This window comes from Anabrus simplex, chromosome 2 (genome assembly GCF_040414725.1).
Source record: "Anabrus simplex isolate iqAnaSimp1 chromosome 2, ASM4041472v1, whole genome shotgun sequence".
NCBI lineage: Eukaryota > Metazoa > Arthropoda > Insecta > Orthoptera > Tettigoniidae > Anabrus > Anabrus simplex.
Genome location: NC_090266.1, coordinates 1,202,802,003 through 1,202,816,281, shown reverse-complemented (window position 1 = coordinate 1,202,816,281; position 14,279 = coordinate 1,202,802,003). Strand labels below are relative to the sequence as shown.

The 14,279-nt window shown below is 38.6% G+C and overlaps 1 protein-coding gene across 1 annotated transcript in view; it reads right to left on the bottom strand.

Moving 5' to 3' along the window:
- Oseg2 (intraflagellar transport protein Oseg2) overlaps positions 1–14,279 on the bottom strand; it is an 892,258-nt gene that overhangs the window by 125,471 nt on the left and 752,508 nt on the right. Inside the window, exon 24 of the mRNA XM_067142201.2 lies at positions 11,834–11,951. Within this exon, the coding sequence (XP_066998302.2) occupies positions 11,834–11,951 (118 nt within the window). The remainder of the gene's footprint in view (positions 1–11,833; positions 11,952–14,279) is intronic.

Sequence of the window (14,279 nt, the reverse complement as noted above, 5' to 3'; positions counted from 1 at the left end):
GGAATTAAAGGTCTTGGCTTTCGAACAGCCAGATACAGAAGATACCATCACAAAATTCTGTCCACTCTTAAGAATTGATGGTGAATACTTCTTTAAGTTCAATATAACAGAAGACCCTACATTTGTGTGTAGTATTTGAGAGAGATTTATTACAAAACTAACATTACATAAACAGAGAAACACTGAACTGAATTAAAGACAAGCAGGAGATGAAAACAATGCACAAAGGTCCCAGACAAACTACAAGCTGTGCTGACTATATGATGCCATGGACTGATGGTTATGTGTCATCCGGGATGGATGACAAGTAGGATGGCCGAATGTGGGAGAGTAAATCATATGGCGGGTATCAAAGAGGACAGTTGGTGTGTCAAGGGAACTCTGAAAAAGAACGAATGACAGTCAAATGTCATGTTTATATTCTTACAGCTTAGCTAAGACTTGTGCATTGAATTGATTTATACCTGCAGAAAATGATAAAGTGAACAGTGAATACCACAGAAGCAACTGAATCAAAATAATGCAACCATCTAATGCACACGATGACAGGCCATTCACAAAAGAGGAAAAAAGGCCTATAATTGAGAGTATCGATTGCAAAAAGTTCCAGGAGAGGATGGTGTGACAAGCGATATATTGCTACATATTATCACCATAGTACCCTTGTATGCAACTGCACTGTACAATAAATGCCTAGAAACAGGAATATTACCTTTAAAAAAAGCCAAAATTATCCCAATAATTAATCCAGGTAATGAAAACTCAAAAAGATGTAAGCAAATATTGAATACTCAGCTCATTAAATATAATGGTAAAGGTGCTAGAGAAACTGTTCATAAACAGATCAGAACTCGAATAATAAGCTACATGACAGTCAGTTTGGGTTCAGGCCTCAATCCAGTACAGCAGACGTAGTTATGGCTGTCAAGGACTACGAAGTGCAGTCACTGAGAAATAACAAAAGCGTTGCTATGATCAGCTTGGACGCAGACATCACCTTTGATAGTACCTGATGGCCTGGGAATCTTAACACTTTAAAGGAATTATGTTGTCCTAAAAACTCTACTGCTGTGTTCATCTTCACGACACATGTCATAAGAGTCCTGGGGTTTCATATTAGTAACCTGATACGGTCCAAGAAACTTCTTCCTTATATTTAGTGCTGGTCATACCTGGGTATGCTTTATTGCAACAAGGTCTCCCAGCTGATACTGTCTAACAGAGCAGTGATGTCAGTAGAAAAACTTTTTATTTTCTTGCTGTCTTTGAGGATCTACTGTTTTGCATCTTTTTTTTTTCACAACAAAACATATGTCTTTGTAATTTTATTGATAACCCACTGAAGACTGTTCAAAACGAGCTGAAACATGTTTGAGTAAAGTGATTCCATCTTAATAGATGGTAATACGTATTGAACAGGAGGATTGTTAACAAAGTCATTTTGTTTTAAAATTCAGCCATCAATACGAAATGAAATTCATGACCTGTAATTGCATCTTTCCTCAGATTTTCTCTTCAAATTTTTCTACTAGTTCTTCGTGGATGAGGTCAGCAACTCTTAGTAAAAAGTCTTGTGTCTCATTCCGACTCCTGTTAGTAGTTCAAATGGTGTCCTTCCAATACTTCGATGGTACGTGGAGTTGATGGCCTGCTGCATAACCTTGACATGCTTGTACAATTTTGTTGAATCCAATATTGGAAGTTTTGCAAGAACTGAGGTAATCACAGAATTGATTCTCTCTACCTGACCATTCGCTTGTGACAATCCTGTTGTAACAAGCAGATGTTTGATATTGTAGTTTTGCAGTTATTTTCATATTCATGAGACATGAAGGCCAGTCCTTGGTCAGATATTGTTTGCACTGGGTTTCTGTATATTGCCTTCTGTGCCTCCAGTTTGGTATTGACCTCTTTCATTCTAGTAGACTCTGATGGGTACAGCCAAACGAATTTTGTAAACCCATCAACTACTGAAAATATGTGACGATATTCTTTATGACCCAATTCCAAGGGTCCCATATGATCTACATGAAATGTATGCAATGGCACACTTTTCTTGGATAAAGGATGCAGGAATCCTTCCTGTTTTCCAGTTTTTCTATTAATTAAGATACAATTTACACAATTCCATACATTTTTTATTTTCTTCTTCATGTGAGGAATATAATATTCCCATTTGACGAGTTCTTCAGTTCTCGACAGAGAAATGATCTCGCTGATGAACACTTTTTATAATTTCATGTTGCGTGACTTTAGGTACAACTAAAACTTCCTGACCTTCACAGAATTTGAAAAGTATGTCATCACAAATCACAAAGTCCTTGTAGGACCGCTCCTGGCATAATTTCTTGATGGCACTAAGACCTTCATATTCTTGTTGTGCTTTCCTCACTCCGGCAACAAGAGAGTCAAGAACTGCATACAATACAGGATGACGATTCAAGTGTAATGACATGACGCATCCTCGTTCCACTTCTGTGTTCGCTGGTATATTTGTACTCTTCCAACATCAGTGCCCATCTTGCGACCTTAGGTGTCAGATCTTTCTTATGCATTGTCTTTCGGAAGGCAGCACAAGCTATGATAATTCTGAAGTCTATTTCCAGAAGATACACTCGAAACTTCTTCAATGCAACAATGATGACTAATACTTCCAGCTCATAACTGTGATACTTTTCTTGTTGTAGTGTTATCTTTTTGCTCATGTAGTATACAGGTTTTATTTTCCAGTCCTCAAGTGATCTCTGCATCAGCACATCTCCATATCCAAAGTTACTTGCATCAGTATGAAGTTCAGTCTCGTATGAAGAATTCTTCTCCTTTCTTTGATTTTGGCCATCTAAGGACCACGGAAAGTAACCCTGTGCATTCATCTTAATTCTTCCTTTCTTGACTTCAATGGTTCTCCATCCTTACACTTTGCTCTTTCCTCCTCTCTTGTGTCCAGATGTTATTATTACCTTTCCTCTTTTCCTTCTCCTGGAAACCCTTGAAATTTTGTATCAATCTTCTGAAGATGTTCTGTCTTGTATTATATCGTCTGTTATTCCAATCTCTGTCATATTTTTTTTTTTACTCCTTGGATCCACCGGTTGCCATTCTTGCTCTTGTAAACATGGTTAAACCTTGTTAAGAATTATAGATGTGTAAAACAGGATTTCTTGTTAAACCTTCCTTCAACTTTTCAAAGGAAATCCTCTGTTCTTTAGAAAATTGAAATTCATTGTCTTTCTTCAGCGGGTCATGTAACGGTCTCACAATAACAGAGTATTCTGGCATAAACTCCCTAAAGTAACCAGTTAAACTAAGGAAAAACTGCACTTGTTTAAAATTTCTTGGTTCTGGAAATTTCATTACAGCTTTATTTTTCTCTGGCGATGGACAGAGTCATCCATCTTCCACTATATGTCCCAAGAACTCAACCTTCCTCTTCAGTAGGTGGCTTTTCTCTTTGATCTGTTCAATGCCATAGCCCTTAGCTACATCAAATACCATCTATAAGCGGTGCAATGCTTCAGTTTTATCTTTAGCCAGAATTATCAAATCATCCATGTAAATGAGTACTAAGCCCTGAACTACTAATGGTCGTAAGGCACAGTTAATTAATCATAGGAACACTGCCAGTGAGTTGCAAAGACCAAATGGTGCTTTTCGGAACTGAAACTGACCTGAATTAGTGACAATAGCAGTGTAATTTTTTACTTTCAGATTCCAATGGCACATGAAAAAAATCCATTTTAAATTCTAGTATACTGAATACTCTTACTCGCTGCAATTTATCCAAGATATCTTCTATGAGTGGCAATGGGTGTCGATCCTATGGCTTCTTTCTAAACAAATTATTCTGCCAGTCAGGCAAATTATGAAACCAAGAAACTCAAGTCACTTAAAAACAAAATCATTAACATTGACAAATCAGCTCCATTTAATAAGAGATGTCTAGAATTAAAGCTCATTCCCAAGTACATACCCATAAAAACTAAACCCACAACAACTTTGGCTAAAATATCAACATCCCAATCACAGTTATTATGGATCAGAAACACAATTGAATGTGCATACATAAAGAAACAGGTAATCAACAAACAAATTCAACGCATCCATTTAAACCTAAGCAACTACTGGCACTGCCTTCAGTGGACATCCTATACAAATATTTTACACGATTACATTAAAAAAAGAAGCAATCAAGAAACAACAGGTCATTGACAGTAAAAGATATAACCTAATCAACAAACAGAAGTCTGGCGCCATGGCAAAATGGTTAGTGTGCTGGCCTTTGGTCACAGGGGTCCCAGGTTCAATTCCTCGCAGGGTCGGGAATTTTAACCTTAACTGGTTAAAATTCCCCTGGCACGGGAACCGGGTGTATGTGCCATCTTCATCATCATTTCATCCTCATCTTGACAGGTAGGTTGCCTACGGGAGTCAAATAAAAAAACCTGCACCAGAACCCTCCAGAGGCCACACGCCATTAAATTATTATTAACAGACAGAAGATCTGAGTAGAGGAAGATAAGAGAAATGGAGAGATCAAACTTCTCAGATGAGCTTTACTCACTCCAGCAGAAAAGCATGGACCCTCCTTAGGAAACTTGGTGCTGCCTCAAACATACCCAAGAGGAGCCAGGAATAACACAAAATGAAATGGCACTACCTATCAAATCAAGAACTGACAAAATTCCAATAGACCCCACTACGAAGAAACACATGGAGAGAGAGAGATGAAGAAATTGGACAATACCCTCCAAAATGACTTTAATCTTGCTAATTCATTCAGCTAAGAAGAAACTGAAAAAGCCATTAACATGCTAAAACTGAGGAAGGCCACAGGTTCAGATGGTATTTTCCCAGAATTCATAAGATATCTTGGGAAGCATGGGAAAACATGGCTCAAGAACTTTTTCAGTGATATATTAGAGAACGGAATCATTTCCCTGGAGTTCCAGATGGCTCACACCATGGCAATCCTCAAACCAGGTACACCAGCAGATGGTCCCTCAAGCTACCATCCTATAGCACTACTGAGTGTTTGCTACAAATTCTTGCAATGCCTCATCCTCAACTGAATCCACAAAATAATAAATAACACCAACATACCAGGCGGGTTTCAGAATCAAACGAAGCTGCTGTGAACAAGTTTTAGCATTAACATCACATATTGAGGCAGGATTCCAGAAGAAGCTAAAGACATCCGTCGCCTTTGTTGACCTGACAGCGGCATATGATACAGTGTGGCTGGATGGACTATTATTCAAAATTGAAAAGCATACACGCTGCCAAAAAACTTACAGCCCTCCAGAGGCTGTTACTTCAAGGTCACCACAGGATAAAAGACAAGCAAGTCTTTTACAGTAAAAAATAGAATACCTCAAGGGTCTATATTAGCCCCACTACTTTTCAACTTGTACACCAGTGACATGCCTGACACCACCAGCAAGAAATTTTGCTATGCTGATGACTTAGCCATCGCTGTCCAAACTGTCACATTAGAAGAGGGAGAAAGCATTCTCTCCGATGACTTGGAAACCTAAGACAGAAGTATGATCATTCCATCTGTACAATCAAATAGCTCACCAAAAGCTCAACGTTGTGTTCTGCCAACAAAAAATTAAACATAATTTCAACATGAAGAAACTAGCTGGTACGACATGGGGAGCTGATGCATCCTCAAAACGCACTACTGCCCTCACCATGGTTTATCCAGTAGCTGAATATTGTGCCCCCGTGTGGCAATGTAGCGCTCATACTAGGACGATTGACATCCATTTGAACGAATGTATGAGATCATAGGATATAAACTTCATGGTTTTGATCCGTACTAAATTGTGATCACAATAATAATTATTAATGTCCTAATGGTTTGCCTTTTCGATACTATAATATGCAATATATTTGAATTACATTACTAAACTAGGGACGAGTTTTGGCCTTGGCTGGCTATCTAATGTAATACATCTAATAACTAAACAAATGTACAACACATAACTGACATTAAAATCTGGGATGAACTGAGAGTAAATTTTGAAAAATAAATTAGGCTCTAAATTCTTAGCATCTGGAGTATGCTCATCATCCAGACTCTTTATATTCATAGAATTGTTAGTTCCATCACTGCTAATCATTACAATTTCAAATGCCATGAACTGGTAAATGTTGATTCTGAAGTCAGATCATCAATCACCAATTCTAATTGAGTGGTGTTAGCAGTATGCAAGACACTGGACGCCACTGTAAATAACCACCAGCTGACGCAGAACTGCTAGATCGTGTTTCCACATCAAACAACGTAAATAAAATGAAATGTTCCCGTAGTGCTTGTTAAAATCATGCTGAAATCCTGTTGGACAATTGTCAGGACGGTACATGAAGATATGGTTAAAACTGACACATTCTTAATTTGTGGCTGGTATAAATTCACAATTCATTGCAGTGTCCATGAAGTTAACCTGAATAAATGATAGATAAAATTAGATAAAATTAATGACCTGAAGGAGAGAGGCGTGTTAGTCAAATGGCATTGGTTATATGCGACTTACCTCTCACTGCGGCATGTGGTGCGTGGCCTACTGTTGTGTGCCTCATACTAACGGTTGTAAGATTCAAAGGAAAAGGAAGGGGTGGGGCAAGAAGAGAGAGGCGGGGCAAGTGGAGAGGGGGGAAGAATTAAGGTGGGGCCGAAGGATGTGGGAAAAGAGATGGCTGCTGAGGAAATGTGCTGTGAATATTATGAAAAATAGAATTATGACTTGTAGGTTAGACGTTTCTAAAAATGGGAATTAGAAGGTCAAATAGGATATTTGGCTTTTCTGAAATGTCATTAAGGTTATGATTCAGGTTAAAATATTGATCTATATGTATGAAGCAGCTTTCAGAGATGTTAAGGAGGGGTCCTTTGTTGATGATTTTGAGAATTTCCATATCTTGTTTTATGTCTGTGAATTTGTGATTATAGTCGTGCACATGCTGTGCTACAGCTGAAAATTTATTGTACTTCAGGGCATTGACATGTTCCGAGTACCTTATATTCAAATTTCTCCCTGTCTGTCCGACATAAGAAGAATTACAACTGTTGCAAATAATCCTGTATACTCCTGATTTTGAAAAACTATTGAACTTGTTTATGGATGTGGCACTATGTAAGACTTGTGCATTCCTATTGTGGGTTTTGAAAACTACTTTTACATAGTGCTTTTTACAGATGTTGGTGAATTTGTAAATTTGTTCGTTGAACATAAAGATAGAGAGGGAGGAGCTGTTTTGTTTATCTTCTTTCAAAGTAGTAGAGGGCCGATAATTATATTTATTGGTTATTTTTTCAATACAGAAACTGCTGTATCCATTAGATTTAGCTATATTACGAATGGTGTTCAACTCGTTGTTGAGGTCTTTCTTAGACATTGGAACAATGAAGGCTCGGTACACCATGCTGTTGTACGCTGCTCGTTGGTGAATTTGAGGGTGTGAAGAACCTTGACAGATTGTAGTGACTGTTTGGGTGGGTTTTCTGAAAATCTTACATTTTAAGTAGCTTGGGTGCCTGATCATAGTTAAATATAAAAAATTCATTTTCCGTTCAATTTTGGATTCAAATGTGAGTTTTATATGCGGGTCAATGTTATTTAGATTAATGAGGGTGGTAGCATAGTCTGTGATGCTTTCACCCATAATTACTATGGTGTTATCTACACATCTTGCCCAGAAAAGGATGTTGTCAATTATTATTATTATTATTATTAATTTTGGTGTGTTCCAAAAAATCCAAGTACATTTTGGGTAAGGTACCCGAGACTGGCAATCTCATAGCCAATCCTTCTTGTTGATAAATAACATTATCGAAAGTAAAATAATTGTTGCTTATAAATAAGCATAGACATGAAATCCTCTATTTCTAATATACTTAGGTCGCTGTATTTGCTTAAATTGTTTTGAATGATGAGGTATACCTTGGAGATTTGTATACTAGGATACAAGTTTACAATATCGAATGAGTGGAGAGAATGATTGGATTGAATCTTAAACTTTTTAAATTTATTGATCAAATCTTTAGTGTGTTTGACGGATTTGTTCAACAAAAAATGATAGTTCCTTCTTAAAAATCTTTGAATGAATTGTGATGCTTTATATAACGGACTCTGTCCATAGTTAATGATCGGGCGAATGGGGATTCCGGTTTTCTGTATCTTTTTTTTTTTTTTTGCTACTTGCTTTACGTCGCACCGACACAGATAGGTCTTATGGCGACGATGGGATGGGAAAGGCCTAGGAGTTGGAAGGAAGCGGCCGTGGCCTTAATTAAGGTACAGCCCCAGCATTTGCCTGGTGTGAAAATGGGAAACCACGGAAAACCATTTTCAGGGCTGCCGACAGTGGGGCTCGAACCCACGATCTCCCGGATGCAAACTCACAGCCGCGCCTCTACGCGCACGGCCAACTCGCCCGGTTTTCTGTATCTTGGGGAGGGCTTTGGCAGTGGGTAAAATTGGGTTCATATTAATTAATTTAGTATTTTTCTTGATCTGTCAATAGATATGAAGTATTCTTGAGGGTCTGCTTAAGTTGGTGTTGGATTCTTGAGGTAGGGTCCTCCTTTACTGTAGAGAATGAGCTATCTTTAAAATATTGATTTGTTTCGCTTGCATATTAGTTTTTGTCCATTATGAAGGTAGTGTTACCTTTATCTGTTTTTGTAATATTATAAAATTATTATCATTGATTTTCATCCTATACAAGCAAGAGAGGCTAGCGCGCGCTAGGGACTCAGTTAATCGGGACGAAAGAATGAGTTTGTTATTGTGTGGTTTGCACACTTAACATCGTTTCTGTGCAAAATTTCGTTGGAGTTGAAGATCACGTGTTTTCTTTTGTGGTTCTGTACTTTTCCCCTGTCAAAGTCATATGTTAATAATGTATGAGACGTACTGATCTCTTTTGTATGTGGTAGTTTCGTGTATTTCAGTGCATTTGTATTCATTCTTACTACATAATTTTAATGAGTTGAATGTATTTCAGGGTGCTGTGTCGGTGACAGTTTCTGGTATTTTCTCTTCATGTTAGGCCAAAAAACATAACGAACCTTATCTCCAAGTGTTCAGAGATAACTAACTATAAAATTAAATTTCCATTCATTTTACAGTCTAATAAAGGAAACTATTACGCGTTTTGTTGGCGTGTCAGTGTGATATAAAGTCGTATGTGTCATAAATGAGAGTGATTAGGTACATTATCTTGTAACCATTTTTATGTGTTCTTAGTTGAAGACTTTAAATTTAATGATCAAATAATAATAATGTTATTTGTTTTACGTCCCACTAACTACTTTTTGAGGTCTTCGGAGACGCCAAGGTGCCGGAATTTAGTCCCGCAGGAGTTCTTTTACGTGCCAGTAAATCTACCGACACGGGGCTGTCGTATTTGAGCACCTTCAAATACCACCGGACTGAGCCAGGATCGAACCTGCCAAATTGGGGTTAGAAGGCCAGCGCCTTAACCGTCTGAGCCACTCAGCCCGGCTAATGATCAAATCACATTGTAACTGTAGATATGCATGCCTTTTATCCTGTCCTTTTTTCACTTAGACTGTGGTGCAATAGGCCTATATGTGATGAAATCCAAGAATTAATAAATCTTCCTATTTTTTTTTTCTAAAAGTTGGCAGCTACGCTATTCATGTTCCTATAACTTCATATGACTGGCTACTATCTTCCTTGAATATAACACTTCCAATAGTAGATTACTTTGGTAAACGGGGAGTAGACATAAGGTCGCAGAAAGTAAGCTCATCATCGCCTGGCCCCGCGGTGTAGAGGGCAACGCATCCGCCTGTCACCCACCGGCCCTGGGTTGGATTCCCAGCCGGGTCAGAGGTTTTTAATTGTAATGATTAATATCCCTGACCTGGGGACTGGGTGTTTGTGACATCCTTCATCTTCATCTCATTACACAAAACATTCCTCACTACTGCCATTCCAATTACACGCAGGTTCATACAATATGGTGACAGTAGGGGCAAAAGATCCACATGGGTCGACGCCCCGAACAAATAGCATTTAAAATATTAATAATAAGCTCATCATCAGTGTTAGTGTGTTACACCAGTGCTCCCTCGCTGGTCCCACAGAGGGCTGATAGGTCAAAGCTTTACTTTGTAGTTAATAATATAGAACTTTAAGACAAATGTTAGTACAAAAAAACTTATGGGCACATCCAAAACAAAGCACATTACAGTTAATGCCCATGCTCTATGAGACCTGTTCAGAAAGTAACCAATTTTGAAAATATACCGGGCGAGTTGGCCGTGCAGTTAGGAGCGTGCAGCTGTGAGCTTGCACCCGGGAGATAGTGGGTTCGAATTGCACTGTCGGCAGCCCTGAAGATGGTTTTCCGTGGTTTCCCATTTTCATACCAGGCAAATGCTGGTGCTGCACCTCAATTAAGGCCACAGCTGCTTCCTTCCAATTCCCAAGCCTTCCCCATCCCATCGTCACCATAACACCTGTCTGTGTCGGTGCGACGCAAAGCCACTAGCAAAAAAATAATTTGAAAATATAGTGCTAATGTGAAGTCTTAGCAGCTTCAGGTAAGTGGTGCTGTATAGTGGTATCTTTCCTAAGTGACTAGTCATCTGCTGCACTTCTCTGAAACAATTAGTCATCACTCAGCAGCAGTTAATTTGTGAGTATGTTGAATAAGTGTTGCAACTGTCAAGGGGTCGGAATATAATGAACAATGAATCAACACTTGCTTCTGCTTCAACCTGGAGAAAATGTTCATGTGAACATTCAGCAATGTAGAAAAAATTTGCCAAGACCACAGACAGCATAGGAGATCAGGTCAAACGTGAAAGTGTTACTGGGGTTTTTTTTCTTTTTTTTTCTTTTTTTTTTTTTCTTGACATCAATGGTGCTGTGAATCATGAATTCCTACATGAGAGTCAAACCGTGAGCCACTGGTATTATCTCACAGTCTTGAGATGTTTTAGAGGAAATGGAAGGAGAAGAAGGTCACGTGTAAGGAGAAATATTATCTCACAGTCTTGAGATGTTTTAGAGGAAATGGAAGGAGAAGAAGATCACGTGTAAGGAGAAATATTATCTCACAGTCTTGAGATGTTTTAGAGGAAATGGAAGGAGAAGAAGATCACGTGTGAGGAGAAATATTATCTCACAGTCTTGAGATGTTTTAGAGGAAATGGAAGGAGAAGAAGATCACGTGTAAGGAGAAATATTATCTCACAGTCTTGAGATGTTTTAGAGGAAATGGAAGGAGAAGAAGATCACGTGTGAGGAGAAATATTATCTCACAGTCTTGAGATGTTTTAGAGGAAATGGAAGGAGAAGAAGATCACGTGTGAGGAGAAACAATTCACTGAGCCTCCACAATGACAACTCAACAGCTCAAGCACTGCTGTTAATTTGTGAATTTCCGATGAACAGAAACACAACCACGCTTCTCGACCCACAACTGCTCACCTGACCTATCCTTAGAGGACATTTTCCTACTCCTAGAACTGAAATTTAGCCTAAAAGGATGACAATTTCAGTCAAATGAAGAGAACAAACTGAAATTGCAGGTGGAACATTGCATGACCCTCAAATGGCTACCAGGACTACTTCCATAAGTGAAAACAGCATTGGGAGCATTTTGTTATAGAGGAAGGGAGAACTGTGAAGGAGACAAAGCAAACTAGGCTGCAGGTAAGCCCCGTAAAGAGCTATTTTCAAAGTATGGTATTTTTCCTAACAGGTCTCATATGTATTTTAGGGGATTACACACTTAAGTCAAACAAATACCATCCAATGAGTATAAAAACAACTGGGAGACAAGAACTAACCAAGTACTTTAGCCACCTCTGTACATTTACGTTCATCCAGATACCTAGAGGTGAGTTCTGCTGCAGTTTTCCAGGCTTTCAACAATAAGTTGATGTCATCAGTAATGCTCTCGTCAACCTATCAGACAGACAGAAAAGACATCATGTGATTAATATGATTAAGACAGTAAGCAAGTTCTCACACATTAAACACCACACTTCAGTTGATGATCTAGATGTTAGGCCCCTTTAAACAACAACAGCAACAATCATCATCATCATCATCATCATCATCATCATCATCATCATCATCATCAAACACTAAATTTCTACAATCAAACACCATATTTATTATGAAAATGACCAGTTAAGTGCAAGGGTTGTTACTAAAGGTAAGCAATGAAAAGAAATGCATTCAGGATAATATGTCTTGTATAAAAGATTGATGAAATACAGCAGACCCTCAATATCCATCATTTATATTATGGTACCGAGATATTATAAGTACACAGAGAAAAGTCAGTCACTCGAGGTACAAATAAAAATCCTTTATTTTAACAAAGAAGGGAATGTATAATAGTTTTACAGTTACTAAAATCAAAATCTTATATAGCGTTGAGAAAGTTATGATCATGAAGTGACAAGAAGAAAAGTACATATATACCATACCTAATTAATTATTAAACAAAGAATTACATGTTTTGTTCTACAAGAACATCCTCAGATTCTATCAAAGTAATTTAAATCATGCATATATGTGTACAACATTGTTTTTTTATTTTTACTTACAGCTTGCTATACGCTGGACCGACACAGATAGGTCGTATGGTGACAATGTGATAGGAAAGGCCTAGGAGTGGGAAGGAAGTGGCCATGGCCTTAATTAAGGTGCAGCCCCAGCATTTGCCTGGTGTTAAAATGGGAAACCACAGACAACTATCTTCAGGGCTTCCGAGAGTGGGGTTCGAACCCACTATCTCCCGGATGCTAGCTCACAGCTGTGCACCCCTAACCGCACAGCCAACTCGCCCAGTAGGATATTGTATATGTTGCATTCACCAGTCAGCGATTATGAATTGGTGATGCTCCACTGTCACATTTAGTAACTTAAGGAATTTTTTCTGTATGTTCTGCACTCCCGATAATTTGTTTTGCGGTTAATTCGCGGGTCTTGGAGAGTTATTTTTTAAAGTATTAATTTTTACACCCACTAATCATCACGCCGAGTAAAATTATCTCCGCCTAGTTTTTAAAAAATTTTAATGCGATGTGTGGAGACGAAATCATTGATATTTGAGGAGACTGGACTTCGTTTCTCTACGATGTAGCAGTAGGCCTATATGCACACTGCTGCCAGAATGCTGCAAACTTGGAAACATTCCAGCATGTTGCTGCGCGTGAGAAAGCACAGATGACTGTAATCTTGGAAGCAGAGACAATGAAAGAGGAATGCACTCAGAATTTACCCTCCCTTTCCCACAGCTCAAGGTTGCAGAACTGTAAGCCAAGTGAAGGGTAGGAGCGCTGGCAGCGAGTGTATTGTAGGCTACTGTACTTGAGAAGTGTGAACAGAGTGTGGAAGTCTTTTCAAAGTTTTGAATAAATAAGTAGTAAGAGTTTTCAGTATGAGTAGTCAAAAAATGAAATATGAAAGGTTAACCGTCAGTGAAAAACTGAAAATGATAGTAACACTGGAGAAAGGCGAGGCGTCAACAAAGTTAGCCTGCGAGTTTGGTGTGGGTGAAACAACAGTGAGAGACATGAAGAAGCAAAAGGAAACCGTCATCAAATTTCCTGCTAATCGTCCTGGAAATCAATGAGAACATCGGACTATGCAAATCTAGACGAAGCCATGATACGGTGGTTTAATCAAAAGCGAGCAGAAGGTATTCCTGTGTCTGGCCCAATGTGTGCTGAGCAAGCAAAACATTTTCACGATGCTCTTGGCTTAGAAGGTGATTTTAAAGCATCTTCTGGTTGGCTTACGCGGTTTAAGAAACGCTATGGAATCGAGAAATTGCTATTCACAGAGAGCGTCTCAGCGCAGACACGGGTGCTGCTGAAAAGTTCGCACAGGATTTTCAATCATTCATTGATAAAGAACAGCCTGACCTTAGAAAACTTTACAATGCAGACGAAACAGGGTTCTATTGGAAATGTTTACCGTCCCGAACATTAGCGATGCAACAAGAACAGCAAGCCCCAGGCTGCAAAAGGAAAGAAAACCAATATGGCGTGTGCTAACACAAGTGGCGATCATAAATTAAAATTATTAGTGATAGGGAAATCCAGAAAACTCCGTTGTTTTAAAAGAGAGAATGTACCTTTGCAGTACTACCATCAAAAGGCAGCGTGGATGGACACACAGATATTTAAAGATTGATTTCACAATAATTTTGTGAAACAAGTGACGGCCTAACTAATTAAGCAGTCAATGCCAATCAAAGTAGTTCTCTTGATTGACAAT